This window comes from Furipterus horrens, unplaced genomic scaffold (assembly GCF_987537825.1).
Source record: "Furipterus horrens unplaced genomic scaffold, mFurHor1.1.pri manual_scaffold_4, whole genome shotgun sequence".
Taxonomy (NCBI): domain Eukaryota; kingdom Metazoa; phylum Chordata; class Mammalia; order Chiroptera; family Furipteridae; genus Furipterus; species Furipterus horrens.
This window is the reverse complement of record NW_028327174.1, coordinates 12486923-12510612: the sequence shown is the minus strand read 5'-3', so window position 1 is coordinate 12510612 and position 23690 is coordinate 12486923. Positions and strand designations below refer to the sequence as shown.

Sequence of the window (23690 nt, the reverse complement as noted above, 5' to 3'; positions counted from 1 at the left end):
ACTGGAGCTTTGGTTTTTTGTTTTGGGGTTCTTTGTTTTTTGTTTTTGTCCTGAATAGACAAGAAATGAACACTTCCAAGAGTTGACTGGATAGAGCCAGAAGAGATGAGGCCGAAGTTACAGGAAATGAGGGGGAGGATGGGGCATGTCTCATTCTGGGTGGTTGGGTCATTCCTTCGAGGAATATTATCGGACACTTAGCTGCAGGCTCAAGCAGAATAGCACAGTGGCCCAGAATACAGCGTCTAGACTGCTGGGATCTTGGTTCTGTCCCTGACTAGTTAAGTGACTTTGATCAGTTGTATAAACTCTCTGAGCCTCAATTTCCTCAGCAGTCGGCAGCCGTCCGTCTCGAGAGACGATGGTGTAGCTTCTTAAGAGTCTATCTGCACCGCCGAGAATGGCTGTGCAGTCCGACTCGGGAGTGACACGGTATCTGTCTCCTCCCGTGTTGAATCGACATCTTGCGATGACGCTGGAGTGTCCTCTCCAGTGAAGCTGAAGCTACAGAGCCTGGGCAGGGTGATATGGAGGGTCTGCTGTTGCCCATGCAGCAGACCCCCCCTCTCTTCGCAGCTGAAGGGTCCAAGGGAAAGACGGAGTCAATACAGCTTGGCTTCAGGTGCGCCGCAGGAGTTGCCGGTGTTGACTACAACGTCAAACCGCCTTAGGGACTCCGGCTCCGGATTTTCTGTCGGGGTTTACTCCCTTAGCCTTTCCCCTGAAGAGGTATGCCGCAAGGCAGCGGAGGTTTTTTGGAGTCAGAGTTTTCCTTCTCTGATTTCCTCAGCAGTAAAATGAAACTAATAATATAACATATCTTGCACACCTGTTGTAAGGAATAAATGAGTTAAAGCATGAAAACAATAATATCAGGCCCTGGCTGGTGTGGCTCAGTGGACTGAGTGCCAGCCTGTGAACCAAAGGGTCGCCGGTTCGATTCCTGGTCGGGGCACATGTCTGGGTTGTGGGCCAGGTCCGCAGTTGGAGGAGGTGTGTAAGAGGCAATCGCACATTGATGTTTCTCTCCTTCTCTTCCTCCCTCCCTTCCTCTCTTTCTAAAAATAAATAAATAAAATCTATTAAAAATGTTTAAAAAAAATAATAACATTGGCAAACCTTTAATAAGCACTTGTTATGTCCTTAGTGTTTAGTTACGTCAGACACGTGAGTAAATGCAGTCCCTGTCTTCCACCATAGCCAGACACAGAAGTAGAAATAATAATGATTTTTAATGTATTTTTTTTCTGGGATTTTTTTTATTTGCCTCCATTAGTCTCTATAACATAGATATGAATGTATGGTTTCAACAAATCTTTATCAGGTGTCTACTGAATAATGCATGAAGCATTTTAATCCTCACAAGTCACTCTGTGAGGTACTATTATATTCACCCCATTTACACGAGAGGACCCGTAGCAATAAGAAGTGACTTAGCCTGAGTCACACACCCAGACAATCCAGCTCCACAGTCTCTGTTCCAGGCCACTAGGCTCTCTTGCCCCCAAGAAATCCGACAGTAGTAACAGGGAGTGATATAGGCAGTCCACAGCCAAGGGGTGCAGGGACAGGCTGGAAAATGGGAAGCATGGTAGGAAGCTCCATTATAACAGGGCTCACCTGCCCAGAATGTATCCTTTTGCAGCTGGCTTTTGGGTGAGTCTGGCAGAATCAGAGGCCTCAGGGATGCAGATACCTGCAAACCACCCAAAATGCCCATTCCTCTCTAGTGACAACTAGGCCCTTAGAGGTCCCTTAAGGTACCCATTCAAATGTCTCCAGTGGAAAAAGACTCTTCCCAAAGTCATTGGGCAATCCCAGGACTCCAATAGAGGTTCTAAAGCATAATGGGGCAGTTCAGTGGAGCTGGAATGAGCCAGAAAGGGTTTTGCCTGCTGACTTCACTTTTTACCTCTGCCAAAAGGGCACCCCGAGGCCACCACAGACTCTGCATCAAGCCATTCTGGAGGGAATTTCCACCAAGAAAAAAATATAGGCTATACTGTTATAAAACGCAGGGATGGGCAAACCACTGGTGAGTGGTGTTTGTAACTTTGATTGTTTCTTTGGAATTAAGCATTCTCCCCAACCAGGGTAGGAACAGACTATAATGGTGGATTCCAAACTACTTGAGGTGGTTTGACAGGCTGCCCGTCCCGAGCACGTGACCCTAAGAGAGACGGCTTAAGGCGTTTTCCCCATGCAGGATTCACTTAGCGATATTTGAGTCCCCACAAAAGAAACTTCCCAGTTGCACACACACTCCCTTATCCCTCATTCCCTTCCACGCCCATCTCGCCCCAACTTCTGGTTTCTTCTTTACATAAACTTATTTGGAGCTCTTGGCTAATTCATTCCAATTCTCTCCTGACAGGATCACAGAACCTTAGAGCTAAAAGGAGCCGTCCAGAAATTCTGGGCCCAGCTTATTTTACAGACCACAGCTCTTTCCCAGCAGTCGGACTAGAACCCGGCGCTCCTGGAACGAGACCCTTCCTCTGTCCTCTGCACTACACTGCCCTCTTCTGGCAATGGTGGGAAACTGCCTGTTTGGTCTGTATCTACTTTTTGAGACTGTCGTGAAGCTCTGCCATCTTCTGGGGGCAGGTTTTTCTCTGCAGGCGGGGCTGCAGCGGGGTGAGGCTCCGGACTGAGTCTCCCTTTGTAAATCTCACTCTCTCTTGCTTCTCTCCCTATAGAGCCTCATTTCACAAGCTTCACGTTTTCAGCTGCCTGCCTTACAGTCAGCTTTTGAATAATATGTACTGAGCACCTTACTCTGTGATGGGCACTGTTCTAAGCACCTTAGATGTACTAATGCTTTTAAGCTTCACACAACCCTCTGAAGCAGGGGTTATCATCAGCATCAACCCCGCTCACAATGGGAAAGTGAGGCTCGGAGGACTTCAGTAGCTTTCCCTTTGTCAGACAGGTAGAAAGCGGTATGGCCGGGATTTGGAAAGCAGATACTCTGGCTTCAGAACCCGATTTCTTAACCTTTAGTATTATATACACAGTAGAAGAATATAGAGTTGTATCCTTGGGCAGGATGGGATAACACTTTTATTGCTATGAAATGGGGAGTTTTGTTTTTGTTTTGTTTTTTAGTTGGCAGAAAACCGTCGTTAGAGACAGACACATGTGAGGCTAAATTGTCGTCTTACCACTTATATGTGATCCCAGGACAAATTAATGAAACCTTCTTAGCTGCAGTGACAGATCAGCAAATCAGAGACAGCTGTTCTTTCTCCCTAGGATAATCATCAGGATTAAGTGAGATAAAAAAAATGTGTTCAACCTGACACGTGACATAAAACACAGATACACAATTATGGGCGGCGGCTGCTGTTTATGTTAACGCCTAAGCATGCAATGGTAGTGCCCGCACTTCTGAACCAGCTGGACATGGGGAGGATAAAAGCCCTTGCTACGATTCCTATTAACAGAACCCTTAATTAATTAGTATAAGTTTTCAGAAGGAATGAAGGGGCGAGTATACATATTACAAAGTGTTTATGTTGCATAAAAATGCACTCATGGGCCTTCTGAATAGTGATTTTCTTGGTATATTTTAATGGTGCAACTGGATTTATCCCTCTTGTAAAACACAATAGCTAAAAACAGGAAAAGAAAATCACTCCTGTGATTCTCAACTCAAACACTAGATGGCGCTAAATTTGTACTTCAAGTGGCAGCTTTGGTTCCTAGAGCCGCCAGCCCTACTGACCCTAGCTGAAATTTCAAACGTTTGAGCTACTTTAGATTTGTTACTGGTGATTTGGGAATCTTCTGAAAGTGAACAGACTTCAGATGAAGTTTTATAAGATGTGCACCCAATCTGGCAATTATGCCCAATAACAAATCTAACAAATCACTGGTTCCACCCCAATAAGAAGGGAAATATTTCCCCACGCACTGTATACCAGACATTGATGCAAGCTAGGAACCCAGCCTTTGTTAAGACAGAAGTCATCCCTGCCCACCCCCCAGGGATTTTCCCACTGTCTCGTCCTTTTTCCCTCAGGCCTCCTGCTGCCCACAAGAAACTCCCGAAGATTCATATACAACAATAAAGTCAAAGAAACTTGGAGCTGGAAAAGAACTTGGAGATCATCTTATCACCCACCTCACCTTACAGATAGGAAGAGAGGCCCAGAGACGGAAGATGAATTATCCAAGGCAACACAGCCAAGCAGACCAGAACCAGGACCAGCTTCCTGATTCCAGGTCCCTTTCCACCCCACCTGCTGTTTTTACAACTCTGGTTGGAGACACCTCCTTCCCCCTCCCCTGTCCCCAACCTGGAGAGCAAATCAGGACCAACCACACCAGCGAATAAGAAAGAAAGACCTATGGTCCTGAGTTTCTAAGAGTGACTCCATGGGACGGTAAGCATCTTAGCACCAGGCAGCTACACCTGATTGGTAACAGGCATTTCAACAGAGCATTACCGGGCATTTAAACACAGATAGGCCAGAGTTTCCCCATAGCCCGTTGCCCAACAAGTATTGCTTATGGGTGTTCATGACCAACATGCTCAGCTTGGCCAAGGACCACTCCCTTCCCACCCAGAATGCAGTTCGCTGCCTGCAGGAGCGTAGCTGCCCGGATCCCTCGCTTCCTTGTGGGCATTTAGGATCTTTGCTTAGGCCTTGGCTGAAGCCAAAACAAATAGTGAGGGAGAGAAGCAGGAACAAGTTTCAGTCTCCTTAACAGTTAGTGTGTGAGCTTCGGGAAGCAACTTCCTCTCTCTGAGACTCAGTCTCCCCATCTGTAAAACAAGGGAGTTAGACTGGAAACCTTTTTCAGCCTTAGTTTTTCAGCTATCATTTTATGAAAACTAATTAATCATATTTAAATATAGAACTTCATGAAGTATATGGAGGTCATCATTTGTTTTCTGACCGACACTATTTTAAACAATTAAAGTGTGAGTTCTTCCCTATGTTCTTTCTTCCCCTTTAAAAAATGCTTCGATTACAAAATACTTCTGACATACAAAGAGGTATCAAGAATATGGGGAAATGGATATATCATCATCGGCAGCCGTCCGTCTCGAGAGACGATGGCGTAGCTTCTTGAGAGTCTATCTGCACCGCCGAGAATGGCTGTGCAGTCCGACTCGGGAGTGACAATCCCTGCTGCACTTGTTACAGGTGAAAATGGATATATATGTGATAAGTAAATACAGCAATCTGTTCATTGTGCTAAGTAGTAGAGATATGAGTGCTCACTAGACAGTTATTTCAATTTTTCTGTTTGAATTTTCATAATTAAATGTTGAGAGGAGAATAAAGTATTAAGAGTAACATTATAAATGTCCAGGTAGCCCCCACTTTGCCTAAGAAATCAAACAATCTGAATTTGGATATTCTGTCCCTTAGTCATTTACTCACACTTTCACTACAATATATAATATCATTTTGCATGGTTTCTAAATTTTATATGCAAGTTTTCATACTATTTCCTTCAGCGGCTTGTTTCTCTTCACTCAGCATTTTAGTGGAGATATTCATCTGCCTGACACATGAGATGGTTCTGATTTATTTATTTCTATGGTTTTTTTGTTTTTGTTTTTGTTGAGGCCCATTATATGAACAAGTGACAATGTGGTTATTGATCAGGTTGCCAGACTTTTTAGGTGTTTCCAATTTTTAGTCATAAGCAGCACTGTTGTGCCCATTCTTTACATGGTTTCATGTCACCTTGTATACATATAGAAGGTGGTACTGTGGTGTGAGATTCTGTGTGGCCAAGAACATGGCTTTTGAGGCTTCAGGCACAGCTGGATCCAGGTGCTCATACTATGTCATTGGAGCCTGCCTGACTCATGCCATCTCTTAGCTCTGCTTTCTTCTCTGCTGGCTTCATTCTCAGCAGTCTCTCCACCTACAATGGTCCCGAGAGGCTCTGGGCTTAAATCCTGCTGGCTTGGTAGCCTCAGTGGACTGAGAGCCCCCCATTCTGGAAAGTCCCAGCAGCAGTCAATGGACCAGATTGGGACATGTGTTCATCTTGAACAAGTCAGACCAGGAGAATGGGGTTTCCCATGTGGGGCAATAGCAACAAAGGTGCCGGATCCCATCACCCCCTCCTATAGACACCCCTGTACCATGACTATGGTGTCCTGTGTCCTGTTCAGCTGGGAATCTCCAGGAAAGAAGATCACATCTTTCATCTTGTCTCCCAAAGTGGACACAGTTCAGTGCCCAGTTCATGATAAACAGCTGCTGTGGAATCCACCCCTTGACCAAATTCAGCCTGAGGAGGGGGAAGGGAAGTCAACCCTCCGCCTCTGTGGTTTTCACCTCCTCCCAGTGTGGACCCAGCGCTTCAGGCAACAGAAAGAACGTTTCCACCACAACTCGCTCTCCTTTCTCTCAGCAAGATGGAGACCCCAACATGCATTATCTGGTTCAAAAGTTCATTATGTACCCAAACAGCTGCTATTTATTGAACACCTGGGTGCCACATACTTTTCATAAGTGACAGGGATAAGACTTATCAAGAGAAAAATGTGTCCAGCCTTCTGTGAATACATTAAGAACAGTTATACATATCAACAGGATGAATTTTATGGTATATGAATGATATCTCAATAAAGCTGTTGTTTTTCTTAAAGGACTACCAGGTCTTATATGTTATGATTCCATCTACTGGGCAAAACTAATCTGGGGTGATAGTGGTCAGAAGAGTGCTGGCCTTGGGAGCTATTGACTATGGCACACAGGAAACCTCCAGAGGGCCGGGAATGGTGTGTATCTTCATCTGGTGGTTAGTGCGTGGCATATCGTGTGTAGATATTCATTCATTCACCTGAGTGCTTCAGACATGTATGCTATGAAGCACAAATGTTACACTTCAGCAGAAAGTAAATCCCCAAAGTGCTAGGTGTTTTTAAGTGGAGAAAAGAAACCAGTTCTAGAGTAATTCAGAGCACAGGTTTTAAACCTAGAAAACTGGGTTCTAAATCTGGCTCTAGCACTTCCTTCTCTGGGACTAATAAGCACTTGGGTCAAGTTATTTCACCTCTCTGTGCCCTAGTTTCTCCACATGTAAAATGGGGATAATAATGGTACCTTCACTATTGTCACAATTTGAATGAGTCAATCCTTATAGAACCCTTGGAACAGTGGTTGGCACATAGTAAGTGCTTATTAAATGTTAGTTACTTCTGTTGTCACTGATGTGGGTCAAGTGACAGCATGGATCTCTGTGGATACAGAGAAAGAAGACACAGCCTTACCATCCACAGAGTGCACCACCCCATGGGAAGACAGACAAATAAGCAACCATAAGACAGAGGAAGGAGCTCTGTCAGAGCAAGAAGCCTGGAGCATGGGAGCCCACAGGAAGGGCTCCCACGTTCAGTCCATGGTTCCAGTACAGGAAGGCAGAGAACTCTAGTGGGAGGAAGAGGAATGTGCAAAGATACCTGGTGACCAAGCAAGAATTGCATGAGGAATGATTCAGTTGGTCAGTGCAGCTCCGAGCAGAGTCCATGGAAGCTGAAGCGGGATGGCAGGGAGAGCTGGGGATTTCTCCTGAAGCCAAAGGGGAGACACTACAGGATTTAATGGGCACAGGACACAGGCAGATTTCTTTGGAGAAAGACTATGCTGGTCACCTATAGGGGATTCTCTGAATTGGAGACAGGATAGAGACAGGGAGGCCAGTTGGGGGCTGTTTCTGTCCCTCAAGACATACTGCAATTTGTACATTTAGATCATATTTACTGCGGGTCTCCTCCCAGCCAGACTGTGTCATGAAGACAGGAACCATGTCTGTCTTGTTCTTAGTCACGTCTTCTGTGTCCGGGAATGGGTGGTGCTCTCTGAATATGATTGAATGAATATGGAGTGCATGAACCACAGTTCTGTTCTCAATTAACAGGCAGGGGGTGTAGAGAGCAGGCTGCTGCTGGAATTCAGGCACCATCTCATGATGGAGAGAAGGCTGGGAAAAGCAGGAGGGATGGCTGTGTCAGGCCTGCCCCACACCGAATAGATGTAGGAAGGCAGAAGAACGGACAGGCAGAGAGATGGGGTGATTCCAGGCAGTGAGGGGGGCAGTGGTTTCACTTGAGGGGGAAATGACGGCTTCAGCCTGGAGTCCTGTGAGACGTCTGGTGAGGTGTGTGTGTGTCCAGATGTTAACAGAAAAAAAATATCAGGAACTCAGAAGCTTGAGGAGGACATAGGGTGATTTCAAACCATTTTATCACTGGTAAAGCACGGGTACCCATCTATTGGCATAAATGCTGGCCACGGGCCTGGAGCAGGGTCCCAGAGGCCTTTGCTGCACCAGGATATTAATCTGTAAGTTGCTGAACTGTGAAGTCTAGAGGTGTGAAGGGAGTCAGGCACTCCAGTGGCTCAGGGCTACAGCCATTTACCAAACAGCACGTAAGTATGTCAGTTTTTTAACCTCTGGTATGACTGTACATGAACAAGCCCTGGAGCTCTTACTAAGTGCCAGATGTTGTGCCAAGCTAAACCCTCTCCACCCATGACCTCATTCAAATCTCACAACCACCCTGTGAGGTATCATCACCAGCAGCAGCGTCCTCCTCACCATCTTCTCTATTTTAAGTAACACAGGAAGTGGCAGAGCAGTCTCCTCACAAGTGTGCTGATCATCTCACCTGGGAGAGTTCACAGCAGCCTCTGATCATGGTGCTGGGTTGTCTGCAATTTATTCAACACCATCAATAACTTGTATGTATTCCCTCTTCAAAAAGCAGGGCAACCTCACTTCCTGAAGCTTCCCATCACTCATGGAAGCATTCCAAGGGACTTCCCACAGGCCTTTGCAAACCTGTTCTAACCACCCCTAGCCCAACCCTGGCAGAACAGGCCACTCTCTCCTGTGCCCTATTACACTTGGCTATAGCACCTGTAACTCCTTATGACATCTACCCGTTTCCATGACTGTCGCCCCCACTGGAATGTGGGCCCGTTGGAGGACAAGGATCCTATCACGTACATCTTGAATTCATTGATACACGGCTATGGGATCAATAAACGTTCGTTGAATGAACAAAACTGAATTGTGATTATCTGGGTTGAGATCAAGCTCCAACTGCCGCACCGGCCAGAATATATGAATTCATAATACCATCCTTTTATTTCACTTGAATTTATATCTGATTATCTCTGTTTTCTACTCTATTAAATAATCTATTAATACTCCATAATCTGAGATTAGAGACTGCAGAAATGATGGAAGAGCAAGAATGTGCCTGATGCAACCAACCAACCTGAGAAAGAACTGAATTTTCTCCATGCAGTTTATGTTGCTCAACCCCCTCCCCAAACAAGGGCAGAAATAATTATTATAGCATATATACCAACTCTTAAACTTTAAAACAAAAATACAAATGAGAGTCCAGGTTCTGGCCTAGATGGAGGCGTAGGAAGACACACTGCATCTTCCTTCACAACTAAGAAGGAATACAACTACCTCAAAACTATAAAAAACAATCAGAAGTACCAGAAAATCAAACTAAATGGAAGTCCAACAAACAAAATAAAGAAGGAATACTCATCCAGACAGGTAGGAGGGGCAGAGCCAGGGTGGAGAGGATGCAGTGTGGCGACTGTGGCACAGTGGCTGTAGCCAGCCGGTGGAAAGTGCAGTAACATATTATAAAAGTCGGGAGGGACACCCAGGGAGTGATCCCAGCTCCAGGCCAGACCACGCAGCTCACTGTCCCAGTGCCGGGGAAAATAAAGCCTCATTGCTTCTGACTGTGAAAACCAGTGGGGGTTGGGGCAGAAGAAGAAATTGCTGGTCTCAGCAGAATCCATTTGTTTAGAGGCCCCCATGGTGTGAGAACGTCCACAAACCCACCCACTCTGGGAACTACAACCAGGGCAACAGAGAGAGGGATGCCAGTCCCATATGAGAAGCAGAAGTGCCTGGAAAAGGGGCAAGTGCTGAGCAAGCAGCCTTGTTCCCTCTCACAACCCTCCCCCACATACAGCACCACGTGGTGAAACCAGTCGCCCCACACTGACGAATACCTAAGGCTCCACCCCTTACAGTATAACAGGTGCGACAGCTCTACCTAACACACAGAGGCAAACAGAAGGCTGTCAAGTTGAGGAGACAGAGAAGTATGGCCCAAAGGAGGGAGCAGATCAAGGTTGCAGTGGAAGAACTGAGCAACGAGGAGACAATCTAACATATGTAGAGTTCAAAACACTGATGATAACAATGCTCACAGACTTGACAGACAAGAGTCGTCATCGTCGTCGGCAGCCGTCCGTCTCGAGAGACGATGGTGTAGCTTCTTAAGAGTCTATCTGCACCGCCGAGAATGGCTGCGCAGTCCGACTCGGGAGTGACACGGTATCTGTCTCCTCCCGTGTTGAATCGACATCTTGCGATGACGCTGGAGTGTCCTCTCCAGTGAAGCTGAAGCTACAGAGCCTGGGCAGGGTGATATGGAGGGTCTGCTGTTGCCCATGCAGCAGACCCCCCCCTCTCTTCGCAGCTGAAGGGTCCAAGGGAAAGACGGAGTCAATACAGCTTGGCTTCAGGTGCGCCGCAGGAGTTGCCGGTGTTGACTACAACGTCAAACCGCCTTAGGGACTCCGGCTCCGGATTTTCTGTCGGGGTTTACTCCCTTAGCCTTTCCCCTGAAGAGGTATGCCGCAAGGCAGCGGAGGTTTTTTGGAGTCAGAGTTTTCCTTCTCTGATGTGCCCTGACTGGAAGATCGAACCAGCGACACTTAGCTTGCAGGCCGACGCTCAATCCACTGAGCCAAACCAGCCAGGGACAGACAAGAGTAAGTACAACAAATGCATAAGGGAAGAAGTGAAGGCTATGCTAAATGAAATAAAGGAAAATCCACACAAAACCAGTGGCGAAGGGAAGGAAACCAGAGTTGAAATCAATGACTTGGAACATAAGGAAGAAATAAACAACCAGTACAGAATGAAGAAACAAGAATTGAAAAAAACAAGGAGAGGCTTAGGAACCTCTGGGACAACTTTAAATGTGCCAACATCTGAATCGTAGGGGTGCAAGAAGGAGAAGAGGAAGAGGAAGAAATCAAAAACTTAGGAAAGTTTTCCTTCATTATTTTTTCACATAATTTGGCAAAGGAAATAGATATAAAAGTCCAGAAAGCACAGAGAGTCCCAAACAAGCTAGAGCCAAAAGAGGACCACACCAAGACACATCATGATGCCAAAGATTAAAGATAAAGAATTAAAAGCAGCAAGAGAAAAGCAGAGTTACCTACAGAGGGGTGCCTATAAGAGTATCAGCTGATTTCTCAAAAGAAAGTTTGCAGGCAAGAAGGGACTGGCAAGCAGTATTCAAAGTGATGAACCAGTATTACTCTAACCAGCAAAGCTATCATTTAGAATGGAAGGGCAGATGAAGTGCTCCCCAGACAAGGTAAAGCTAAAAGAAGTTCCTCACTACCAAGCTATTATTATATGAAATGTTTAAGGGACTTATTTAAGAAAAAGGTCAAAACTATGAACATTAAAATGACAACAAACTCACAACTATCAACAGAACCTAAAAAATAAACAAAAACAAACTAAACAAACAACCATAAAAGGAACAGAATCATAGGTATGGGGATCATTTAGATGTATCAGCTGGGAGGGTGAAGGGGGAGAAATGGGGAAATGGTGCAGCGATTAAGAAGCATAATTGGTAGGAACAAAATAGACAGGATATTAAGAAGAATACAAGAAAGGGTGAAGCCAAAGAACTTATATGCACGACCCATGGACATGAACCAAGGGGGGCAGGATTGCTGGAGGGAAGAGGGGTACGGGGCAGAGGGAAGCAACGGGAAAAGAAATTGGGAACACCCTAATCAGTAAAATATGCTTAAAAATATATATAAATGACTTCTGACACCTATAAAGGGCCCATCCTGATTTGCAAACTGTTTTGGGAAAAACATCATGCTCAGAGTTGTGAGACCTGAGAGATGATGCCTCAGGCACCCAGAATGATTGATAGAGGAAGTTCAGAGATAAGGGGCCATCTGGCCAGAAAGGAGGGCATGAAGCTACATGTGTCCCCCTCTACTGCCCAGGTGGGAGAGAAAGTTCCTTTACTGATGGTGTTAGATGAAGGGTGCTGTTTAGAGGCACTGGGTTCAAATCTCAGCCCTGCCACGTCCTACCTAATGATCTTGCATGATGCTTCCCAGCCTGCTGCCCCTCTGTAAAATGGAAAATGATAATGCTTACCTCCCAGAACTATTAGGAGGAATAAACAGAGGCCTATGAAGTGCTTAGCACAAGGCTGGCACACAGGTACTCAATCAACGTCCCTTTATTAGCTAGTAGGGAGGGCAACCTGGGAAGTAAACGTGCCCAAGTCTGCGATGGGGCTGAAGCTTGCTAAGGTGGGCTGAGACAGAGGTTCTCAAACCTGGCTGCACACCGGAATCAGCGAGGGTGCCTTTAAAATTTTAGGGCCAGCCCTTTTAATCCCCATCTACTCCTGAACCCATGAAGGCGGGCCCAGGCACTTTTCAAAGCCCCAGAAGAGTCAAATACGTAGTCAGGGTTGAGAGCAACTGCTGTAGCAAACAAGAGTTGGAGTCAAACAATGACCTATAAACAAACCTGCTAACAGTCGATCAAAAGTACATCCCCAGGCCTAAGAGTAAGGCCATCTTGCTTTTAGAATTGGAAAAAAGAAAAACTGAGAATTGAAAACTTACCTATCTGTCTGATCCTCAATCCTGCACGTTAATAAAATACATCAGTATTACTAAGTTCTCAGAAAGAAACCATTCTGGAGAAGTCGTAACAAAGCTCAAGTGTTTATTAAGAATTAAAAATACTGTAAATAAGCCATACAGTTCATTTCACAGTAAACTAAACAAACCTTTTTTTTTTTTAATCTTTTTTCTTTTTTTTCCTTGTTTTTTTGAAAGGCAAGACAGCCATTGAAGAACAGTACGCTTGAAGGGAAAGGGAAACAGCAAACTACAGAAAATGCACACGCTCCTCACTGACAAATAAGGGTCCGCTCTGCCGGCAGACCTCTTCATGGACATCGTGGCGAAATAAAAAGACGTGGCCTCCGTTCCCCAGGGAGAAAGCCCACACCTTTGTGAACAGCCCCCATAATGCATTTCCTGAAAGAATCCAAGAACTCGCCTTTCAGGGATTATAAACGCACACATTATTTGGGTACCCCCACCGAGAGGGGGACTCTGGGGAGGTGTTGTGCCTTCACATTCGGAACCATCTGGATTCTTTGCATAGTTACCTTTGAGATCATGAGATGATTCAGGAAAAGGGAGAGGACACCCACACCATGGGAGGCCACGGTCAAGCAGCTGCCTCCTTCAGCTGACAAACGAGGGGCCTCCCCCTCCCTGTTCAGAGCGGGCATTGGTGAGTTTTAACCAGCTTAAAGTGGAAGACAAAATGTGAGGGCCACCTCCTGAAAACTTCGGCCGGAAGTAGAAAAAAAGGAAAATTAATTTTCCTTAGAGACAATTAGAAAGAAAAATGCCTCCTCCCCTGACTTTTTTTTTTTTTTTTTTTTTCCCCCACTTGAAACCTGCCAGCCAGGCAGGCTTTTCTGAGGTTAATCTGCTTCTGTTAATCCCCGGTGGAGGCCTGCAGGTTCCTCCCCGACCCCAGAGCAGGCCCTGCCAACAGGCACCTCCGATCCGCAGCGGCCGGGCCTTCAGGAGGCCACCCGAAAGCAGAAGCAGAACACTTGAGAAACCAGTGGTGTGTGGTCATAGCTGTAAATAAATTAACAGGGTACAGAAATACAAAATGCCGCGGCGTTCCAAGTGGCGGTCCACTGCTCTTTAAGAGGGGACAAGAATGTGAGGGAGGAGGGGCGCATGGGAGAAAACAACACTTGTTTTCTTTTTCTTTTTTTTTTTTTTTTTTTTTTTTTTTGGTCATGAGAGATTGGACTTTCAATCCGCACCCCGCACACAGTTTCATTTAGACTTTTTCGTGAATTTTTTCAACTTGCACGAACAACCTATCCAGGTCATTCCTCAGGTCATCGAGCAAACCCTTGGCCGATTCCAGGTTGTTCTCGTTGGTTTCTATTTTCACGGAGTACGCCACCAAACTGTCCACGGCAGTCCTGAGCATTTTCAAGTCCGACTCCACCTGGCTGACCGAGGCCTTGAGGTGGTCTAGGGAGGCGAGTCCGTCCAGGAAGTCCTGAGGCGGCGCGCGGGCCGCCGCGGCGCGGTCCTGCCCCAGCAGCGCGCGCACCTGCTCCTGCACCTTCTGCAGCGCGTCCACGGCGCCGGGGAGCTCGGCCACGCTCCGCTTCAGCTCCTCCACGTCGCTGAGGAGCGAGAGCTGGGCGTCCCCCAGGCCCCTGACGGTGCTGGCCAGGCCGGCGCCGTCCGCCTCCCCGGCCGCGGAGCCCAGGCCGTCCAGGCGCTCCTGCAGGGCGGCCAGGCGCTGCCCGCACTCCTCGCTCTTGGCCAGCAGGGCCTCCAGGCTCTCGCTCTGGCGCGCGGAGGCCGTCCGCACGGCCTGGACGCCGTCTTCCACAGTCTGCAGCCGCGAGTCCAGGCCCTCGCTCTTTTTCCGGAGCCCTTCGAGGGCGTCGGAGTTTCCGAAAACCGCGTCTTCTTCCGGCCTGAGGGACTGCGCCTTCAGCTGATGCAGCTCCTCCTCGAGTCGCCGAATCTCCTCGGGCAGGCGGGAGGCGGACTCCTCGGAGCGGACCACCCTCTCCGTGAGGGCCTGCAGCGTGAGGCGCTCCGAGTCGGCCGCCTCCTTGAACTTCTGCTGCTCCTGTTTGAGGCTCACCAGCTCTTTGACCTCGGTGTAGACGTCAGACTCCATGGTCTGCAGGGTGCTTCTCAGGGCCTCCAGATCCTTTTCTTTGGACTTCATGGAGGCTTGTATTTCCTTCACAGCCTCCCTCAAGGCTTTCAAGTCCTGCTTGTACCCCTCGGAGTCTTCCAGGGAGGCGACCTTTGCCTTCACGTCGTTTATTTCCTTCTGGCTCCTCTTCTGGACGTCCGTGAAGATGGCGATGTTGTCATTGATGGACTTGGTGAGCTCTGTCAGCCTCTCCTCCACCGTGTTCTCGAGGGACGTGAAGTCCCGCTCCCGGGCATCCTTCACCACGTGGATCCCATCGGAGAGGTCTTTGAGAATCTCATTCTGGAGCTTTTGCAGAACTTCACTGATCCGGTTCATCTCAGTCTCCCCTTGCTTCACAACTTTCTCTGTGAGATCTTGTTTATGTTGGGAGGTTCTCAAAATGGACTCAAAAGTCCCAAATGTGGCTTGCAGAGACTGCACCTGTAACCAAAGTCCAAATGTTAACAGCTAAGAAGAGCTGATGAGGGTTATGCAACACAACTACGGATATTTTTCTTTTTGCCTGCCCAGCTTCCAAGGCCCTCTTCTAGAATGGCTCTACAATTTTCCTTTGGAAAACCATCCTTACACACACAATCCATGTGGTTTGGGGGACCAGCCTGAGGGCCCCCTCCACGTGCTCCAAGGATGGTTTGTAATGCAGACCTGACCAATCAGCACTGTCCATCCACCCTGCCCCCCAAAAGTAGAGCCCAAGAATGGGCATGAGTCAATTCTAAAACGCCTGTTAAATCTACTTGGAAAGAAAACCTCTCGGTCTACAAGGGACTGCTACCTGCAGAATGAGGGAGGCCTAGAGCTGAGCTACTCGGACTAGCACAGGAAGAACACAGGTCTAAGAATCAAGCCAGTGCAGAGGGAAGCAGAACTGAGAAACAAGATACTAAGATCATGGTCTAAAGACACAATTGAATCCCTAGGTACAGCTACACCTGAAGAAATCTACTCAACTTTCTAGTTTGAGCCAAGAAGTTCTCCTTCCCACTCCCACCTTAAGACACTTGGAGCTGAGCTTCTAGCTTTTGCAAGTGAAAGTGTCTCACAACTTTTCACAGGAAAAGAGGCTGCGGTACCTGGGAGACACTGGGCTGAGAGGCAAGGGACAAGGGGTCGGGATCTCTGCTCACCGTTCTTAGCTGTGAGGCCCTGAACAAGTCATTGTCCTCACCTGCGAAATGGAAGCAGTGGGCCAGATGATCACTTAGCATGCTCTCTGGCTTAGTGACTTCATTATGATCCTGTTGGCCATCACACATTCATTTAAAATAAATTCTGCCCTAAACAAGGTCTGACCTGAGAACTACCCCAAGGAGCTTGTTTAATGTACTGAGAAGTTGACAGACAATGATGAATGGCCTGGGCTTTCTTGCACACAGACACACCTACATACCCAAGAGGAAAAAAAGAACCAAATCTATCAAGTCTCTAGCTCTCTAATGACCAATTCACAGAAAACATAAAAGAGAGAAACATGCCAGGAGGATGCAATCAGCCAAATCCACAAAGTGGAAAATTCTACAGGATAAGTAACCAGGATCTTAAATGGCATTTTAAAAGGGAGAAAGACAGGAGACTATTACAGATTTAAAAAAATTTTAAATTCATCAATCAAATGTCATGTATGGACTTAAACAGATCCTGATCCAAGCAAACCAACGTGAAAGAGACATATTTTTGAGAGAATCAGGGAAATTTCATTATGGACTAATTATGAACTGGGTATTAGAAGATAATCAAGAATTACTGTTAACCAATGAATATATATACATATATATATGTATATATATATATATGTAAAGAGAACAACAAATCAATGTTCTCGCTCTCCCTCCTTTACCCCTTCTCTCTCTAAATAAAAATAAATTAATTAAAGAAAACTATTGTTAACTTTGTTAGGGATAATATACTATGCTCTGTAAAAAAAAAAAAAAAAAAAATAGGAAAGGAAAGGAACTCTTGTCTCTTAGAAATAAATCCTAAAATACTTTGGGTGACCTGATGTGTCAGTCAGGGATTAATTTTAAAAATATTTGGTTGACAAAAAAGTCGGTCATGTTACATTTTTTCCATACAATGGGCTCTAGTACTGTTTAGCTGTATTTAACTTCATTCAAAACAATTTTGTTAGATTGTATTGTGACAGCTGTCATATCAGCTTGCATTTTTTTAAAAAAACTTATCATAATTGGTGAATTTTTGTGCAGTCATTTTAATACTGAAGATAGAAAACATATGCAACATTTTTGGCATATTATGCTTTATTATTTCAAGAATGGTAAAATGCAACTGAAATGTAAAAACAATTTGTGTGGTTTATGGAGAAGGTGCAGTGACTGAATGTGTCAAAAGTGGTTTGTGAAGTTTCTTGGCACTATTGGCATTCTGGCCAAATAATTCTTTGCTGAGGGGCTGTCTTATGCACAGGAAGATGTTTAGCAGCACCCCTGGCCTCTACCTACTAGAAGCCAATAGCAGGAGATAGCCGACATAGTCAAAATATCCAAATCAATAGTTATTGGTGAAAATGAGAAATGTGTCTTTATTTTACGGAAAATACATAATGGATTTTTTCACCAAGCCAATAGTTCCTAGGTCACTATCCACTGCATCTGCCTGGCCAACCCGGGCCCTTCAGAAGGCCTAGAACCACCTGCCAGCATTGTCTGAAGCCCTGAACCCACTTGTACCCACTGAATCTTCTGGGTAAGGACAGGACAGCCTCTCTGCCCATGCTTTGGCCATTCAGAAGACATGGGCCATTTTCCAAAACTGACAGCATCTGGAGAACAAGAGTAACCAGGTGGGTACCCAACAGGGCAATGGAGTAGAATGCTGACTCTGGACCACAAAAAACCAGGAGGCGGGGGATGATGAAATAAGAATAGGGAAAAAAAAAGATAATTACTGAAATTGGGATTCATTACATTGATCTCTTCTTTTGTTTACACTTCAACATTTCTATGACAAAAGGTTAAAAAAATAAAGTAGTGTGTGCTCCATAACCAGACTGCCTACATTCATAGCCTGGCCTGGACACTTCCTAGCTGTGTGATTGTGGGCAAGTTACTTAACCTACCTGTGCCTTGGTTTCCTCAGCTGCAGGATGGGAACAAAAACAGTACCCGACTCAGGACTATCTTGTGAGGATTAAGTGAGTTAATTTACGTAAAGTGCTTACACTGTGCCTAACACAGAGTGTATGATCAGTAAATGGTAACTATCATCCTCATTAGTGTTTAATCTTTCTTCTGAAGTAGCTCAGAAGTCTGGAGATTCCTAGACAATCCTAAGCCCAATGCCAAAGGGAACACACTACAGGAATGGGAACAGGACACCTGGGCTCTAGTTCCAGCCCCACCAATTTACCAGCTCTGTGAGCACAAATAAGTCACACTCTCTTCCCAAGTCCCAAACTCCTTGTCTATTAACAAACAGGTTTCGAAAGTCCCTTCTGGCTTTCACCAGCCTGTGATTTTAAGATAAATTAGACTAAGGTTCTCAGGGACTCTAGGACATTAGACAATTTCCCTGCCCAGCCAAATATAACCTGGGTCATAAAGAATACTGGAGAGAGCTCACCTCTGAAACTAGGCTATGTAATCACAGTCCTTGCCTGTTCTAAGCATAGCACCCAGAACAGAGGCATGAGCAGGTGCATGCAGTACTGCAACATGGCGGGCATTCACTGGTGTTTTCTGAATGAATCAAAGAATAAATGAATTAACACAGCAAAGCCCAATAAGGACCAAGCTGGTCCGTTTCCCCTCTGATCCCTGACTGTCACCCATATCCTGGGCTGGCTCTTTACAAATGACTGGGAGAGACTAGATCAGAACTTACGGATAAAGCCAAACAAACCAACTCCCAACACTATAAATAAAAATACAGAGTCTCCCCCTACTGATATTGTTGTTCATTTTTACATGCAAAAGGCCTTATTATAATTAATATGCAACGGATGCATTTGTTCCCCCAATATATGCGGGGTGCCACTAAGTGGTGAGTGCTGGGCAAGATGTAAGAGATAAAGTAACAGCTAAGACAGGATCCCTGCCCTCAAGCAGCTCACAACCTGGGGAAGGGGGATGGCAGTGACTGTCATTCAACAGAGCACTTACTGTATACAACAATTACGCAAAGTACTTCAGAGACATCATCTCCAACTCCTGGGTGAGATGGGGCATAGGAAAACACAGCTCGCCTCCTCGCACAACCACATCAAAATTACAACTAAAACAGAACAACCATCACTCAGAACCGTCAGGAACTGAGCTGAATGGAAGTCTGGCAACTATAGAATGAAAGAGATATTATCTCATTATATTCTCATAATAATCTCATTGGAGGCTCCCACTGATCTCCATTTCACAAGTGAGGAGACTGAGAAGCGGTAGAGCTCAGGCAGAGGTTGTTCAAAGTGTACAAAAAGCATAGAGATGCTGCCTAAACCCAAAGTCCTAACTTCTCGTCCAGAGCCAAATGGGAAAACAAATATGACCAGAGAACTCACTCTCCTACAAATAACAAGTAATCTCATTAAACTGCCCTCACTAGGCCTACACCAACTCCTACAATCACCTTAGGGCACCCTGGATCCACCAGAGCCCCCTGGGACCTTCGGCTCTACCACTTAGGGTCTGTGTGTGACTGAACGAGTACCAACCAACCACCACTCCAGGCTCAGCTGGCCCATCTGTGAACTAATCAACAGTACCTGCCTCAGAGGACGGCTGGGAAGCACTTCACAGAATGCCTGGCGTTAATATGTGAATACTAATATGAAGAACACTGTAGGTATGATACTATGAGTAATAACAGTGAATACTAACTATGAACGATAGCACTGTAAGTATATGTCCCTGCTGAGAACCAAACCTCAGCCCCAACCAAGCCTCATATCAAGTTTAAAAAGGGTTCAAATTTAGGTTGTCAGAGGACCCATCACTACTCGCTCCACAATGCAAAATAACTTATTTACCGTCTACCCAAAGGCGCACACAGAAGTGACCACACACCGTGGCAAATCCTAATCCTGTCTGGGCATGCTCTGAGTTCTAAGTCAATGGAATAAGCATAAATTGAGCACTGCTATCATACCAGGCAAGGCAGAGGAACGACAACATGAACAGATGAGTGGTTGAGAGTGTTGTTCTAGGAGATGACCGCGGTTTGAATCCTAGCCCTGCCACTTACCAGCCATATAAATGTGCAAAGTTACTTAGCCTCATCTGCGAAATGGGCATAATAGTACAGCTGACCCTTGAACAATGCAGGAGTTAGTGGCGCCGACCCCCCTGCAGTCAAAAATCCACGTATACCTTTTGACTCCCCAAAACCTAACTATTGATAGCCTGTTGACTGGAAGTTTTACCAATAACAGTCAATTAACACATATTTTGTATGCTATATATACATATTATGCACTTATGTACTCTGTTATTATAATAAAGCAGGCTAGAGAAAATAAAATGTTATTAAGAAAATCATCAGGAAAATACATTACAGTACTGAATGTATATATTGAAAAAAATCCACATGTAAGTGGATCTGTGCAGTTCAAGCCCATGTTGTTCAAAGGTCAGCTGTACTTATTATCCCTTGGGAGCCGTTGTGAAAGAGATGAGTGCATAATAAATATGATGCATTAAATAATAGATTGATTACACCACTAAATGAAAAGAAAGGTAGTTATTTTCAATCGTAATCACTATTTCAATACTTTATAGTCGGGTGGATTCTTAAAAATCTAGATGGGACCCTCTCCTGTGTAGATGAGAAAACTGAGCCCCAGAGAGGAAAGCAATCTGTACACAACTGTGATGTTTGATGGAGAAGGGGTGGGAACCAGAAGGAGGGAATAAGAGGGACAGGAAGGAAGCGGAGAATAAAGCCCAATTTCTTCAATCTGAATCCATGACCTCCCCTATGTGGGCCTCCATTTCCATCACCCCTCTCACAACTTCCTGTCACTCTATTATAGGCAGGGTAGCCACCTGCTGTCACTCAAACACGCTCAAGATTGTCTCCTGCCTGTGTGTTCCCCATGCCTTCTCTCAAGTTATGGACCACCAACTAGATCTTGACCAACCACCTAGATAGGGTAGAGGCCTAGGCAAACTCCACACCCTCTCTCTTCTGGACACTTCCCCGGTTTCCCCTGATGGAAATCTGTTTATGTGCAGCTTCAACATATGATTTGTGTCTTTTCTGCTTCCTACCATCCACAGGGCCTACGCGAAACCATATGACTCTCAGACTTCAATAAATATTATGATTGACTAGTCAGTGGGTGGATGATAGGGAGGAAAGTGGGAGCCTAGTGATTCTACCCCAGCAGCACGTCTATATTTTAAAGAATGATTTCACACTCAGGGTAGGCAAAGCACCACTGCCTCCTTAATTCAAAAAGTCACCTCCCGTGGCCTGCAGCACTGAGCAGACTGACTCATCCCAGTTGCTCTGCCTGTCTTCAGAGGAAATTCCTCGTCCTGCATCCTCCACAAACGTGGAAAGGAACCTGGCAGGACAGGCAGCATGCTGGGAAGAGGAGGCAGCAGTTTCGGGCTCCTAAATGGTGGCGGGATTTTTTGTTTCAATCAGGCAACCAACTTTCATTGAGCAATAATGTTAGTGGAGGATGGAGGGGGAGGAATGAGATTTGAGGGAGTTGCACTTGGTGTGGAAAAACAGAAGGGTGCAAGCAGAGCAAGTCTGTGTTGAAAGTTGGGTCCATCCACACACCTGAAACAGACCCCTGTGGACCCTGACTTGGGTGGGGGCCTAGACAGTCTCATTCAGTCTGACACTCACCAGCCGGGGTCTTTATCCACTCACTTATTCTCCCTAGCCCTGTTTTCTGGTCCGGGAAATGGAGCCAAAACTGCCAGTCCCTCCTCCCTTCCAGGGTTGCGATGAGGATCAGATAATACGTGAGTAAGCCTTCTAAATACCATATAAGTGGTATTATTCACCAATATGACCTACTATGCTTGGCCTTTCCTCCTCTCTAAAGCTGCTGCTGCCAAGGCCCGCATGGGTGCATTGGGATGATAAAGAGCGAGGGGACCTAAAGATATGTAATATTTCATTGGAGCTTCGCAAATGAATAAGACTACTAGGTTTTTCTTCCCCAGGCTCTGGGTCTGTTAAAAAACTGGCTCAGATGTCTCCCACTGGGAGAGCTGATATACTTGCGGCCTTGCCAGAGGCTTCCAGGGATGCGCTGGCTTCCCTGCCAACCTCCTTTTCAGAGAACTCTGCCCATTCAGCGGTTCCTAATCCAAACAGAATGGGCTCCTCAGAGCCTCTCGGCTTCCTCACAGGTCCCCGCTCCTGTCCACCCTCGCGCCGGTCCATCCCTCGAGGCCGATCCCTCCGCAGCCATTTACAGAGGGTCTGGGGACCGCCTGGGACTAGGGCCGGGGCCGGGCGAGGGGGCCGGGGGCCGGGCGTACCCACCTTCTGCTCGACGCCCTGCAAGCACTGCCCCAGCTCCTCCCGCTGCCGGGAGAAGTCCTGGTGGCTGCGCCGGACCTGCTGGACCTCCTCGAGGACGTGGTGCACACACCAGCCCGAGAAGGCGGCCGCCGCCACCAAGGCGAGGTAGAAGACAAAGTTGAGCGCCCGGCCGAGCCTGCGCGAGCAGGACGCCGAGGACGCAGCGGCGGCGCCGGCGGCGCCGGAGGACTTGCCGCCGCGGTGGCCGCCCTTGCCGTGTGCCTGGTTCTGCGGATGCTGCGGCGGGTGCTGCTGCGGGTGCGGCGCGGGCGGCGGGTGCGGCGGCTGCTGGGGCGCCGGCGGCTTCTTCGCCACGTCATCCGCGCCGCCCGACGGGTGGGCGCCCTTCTCCGAGGGGCTCGCGGCGCCGTGGCCGCCCTTGGAGCCCCTTTGTTTGGCCGAGGGCATGGCGGGCGCGGCAGCGGGGGAGGCCGCGGACTGCGAGGCGAGCGAGCGGGACGCGCGGCCCGGGACACTTCCTCGGGTTCTCCCGGGGCTGGGCGAACAGCACGCGGCGCTACTGGCGTCGGAGAGGCCGGGAGAGAGCGGCCGGGCGGGCGGGCGGCTAGGAAGGAGGCCGGGCGAGGGAGGAAGGAGGAGGGGGCCTGACTCCGCCGCCGCGGCGCCGACCCCGCCCCCCGGGAAGGGAGGCCGGGAGCGCGGAGCGGGTAGAGCCTGCCACGCACGCGGGGGCGGGGGCGGGGGCGGCCCCTCCCCCCTGCGCCACGACCCCGCAGGGGACGGGCTGAGGGAAAGGGGTGGCCCAGCGGGGCTTGGAGGGGCGAGCAGGGGCCAGTCCCGATCTGCGGGGGCCGGAGTGGAGGTGGAGGTGGGAGCGGCCTTGGGGTGGGGGCGTGACCGAGCGGGGTCTTGGGGGCCGAGGGGTGAGGGATGGCCAAACGGGGACCCCGGTGGCCGGGGCAGGCGGCTGGAGGGAGGGAGGGCGGCCGGGCGGGGTCTAGGAGCCGGCGGCCGGCAGCCGAGGTGGCCACAGGGAGGGGGCGATGGACTGGGTGGACGGGGACCGGGACTGGCGACTGAGCGGGGGCCACGGGGGCCTCTGGGATAGGCGGCCGAGGTGGGGGTGGCCAGGCCGGTCGGAGGGAGGAGGGCCTGGGATGACCCCGTGCAGTGAGCCAAGCGCGAGCCGAACCCCCTTCCTTCTCGACCAGTGCGCAGGGAGAGCGCCCCAGGAGCCCTGCCCCGGCCGGGAGTGGGAGTCAGGGGGCGGGAACAGACACCCCCCCCACACCCAGTTCCTTCCCGCTGGGAGTTGGTGCATTCCCGCCCCCAACTCCATGCCATCCTCCAAGCCCGCCACGGGG

At 47.8% G+C, this 23690-nt stretch overlaps 1 protein-coding gene across 1 annotated transcript; it reads right to left on the bottom strand.

Annotated features, from left to right (window-relative positions):
- Window positions 1–12790: 12790 nt before the first annotated feature.
- Window positions 12791–22983, bottom strand: CKAP4 (cytoskeleton associated protein 4). The gene is made up of 2 exons (XM_090275344.1): window positions 22327–22983; window positions 12791–15288 (listed from the first exon to the last, which is right to left on the bottom strand). Exons 1-2 carry the CDS (start codon window positions 22771–22773, stop codon window positions 13957–13959), a joined length of 1779 nt encoding a protein of 592 aa, XP_090131470.1. The 5' UTR covers window positions 22774–22983; the 3' UTR covers window positions 12791–13956.
- Window positions 22984–23690: the final 707 nt, after the last annotated feature.

Excerpts from the sequence above, each read along its gene's own strand:
- CKAP4 (XM_090275344.1), bottom strand. The coding sequence starts at position 22,773 with ATGCCCTCGGCCAAACAAAGGGGCTCCAAGGGCGGCCACGGCGCCGCG. Across the intron at positions 15,289-22,326 it reads TGCAGGGCGTCGAGCAGAAG|GTGCAGTCTCTGCAAGCCAC; the intron begins GTGGGTACGCCC and ends CTTTGGTTACAG.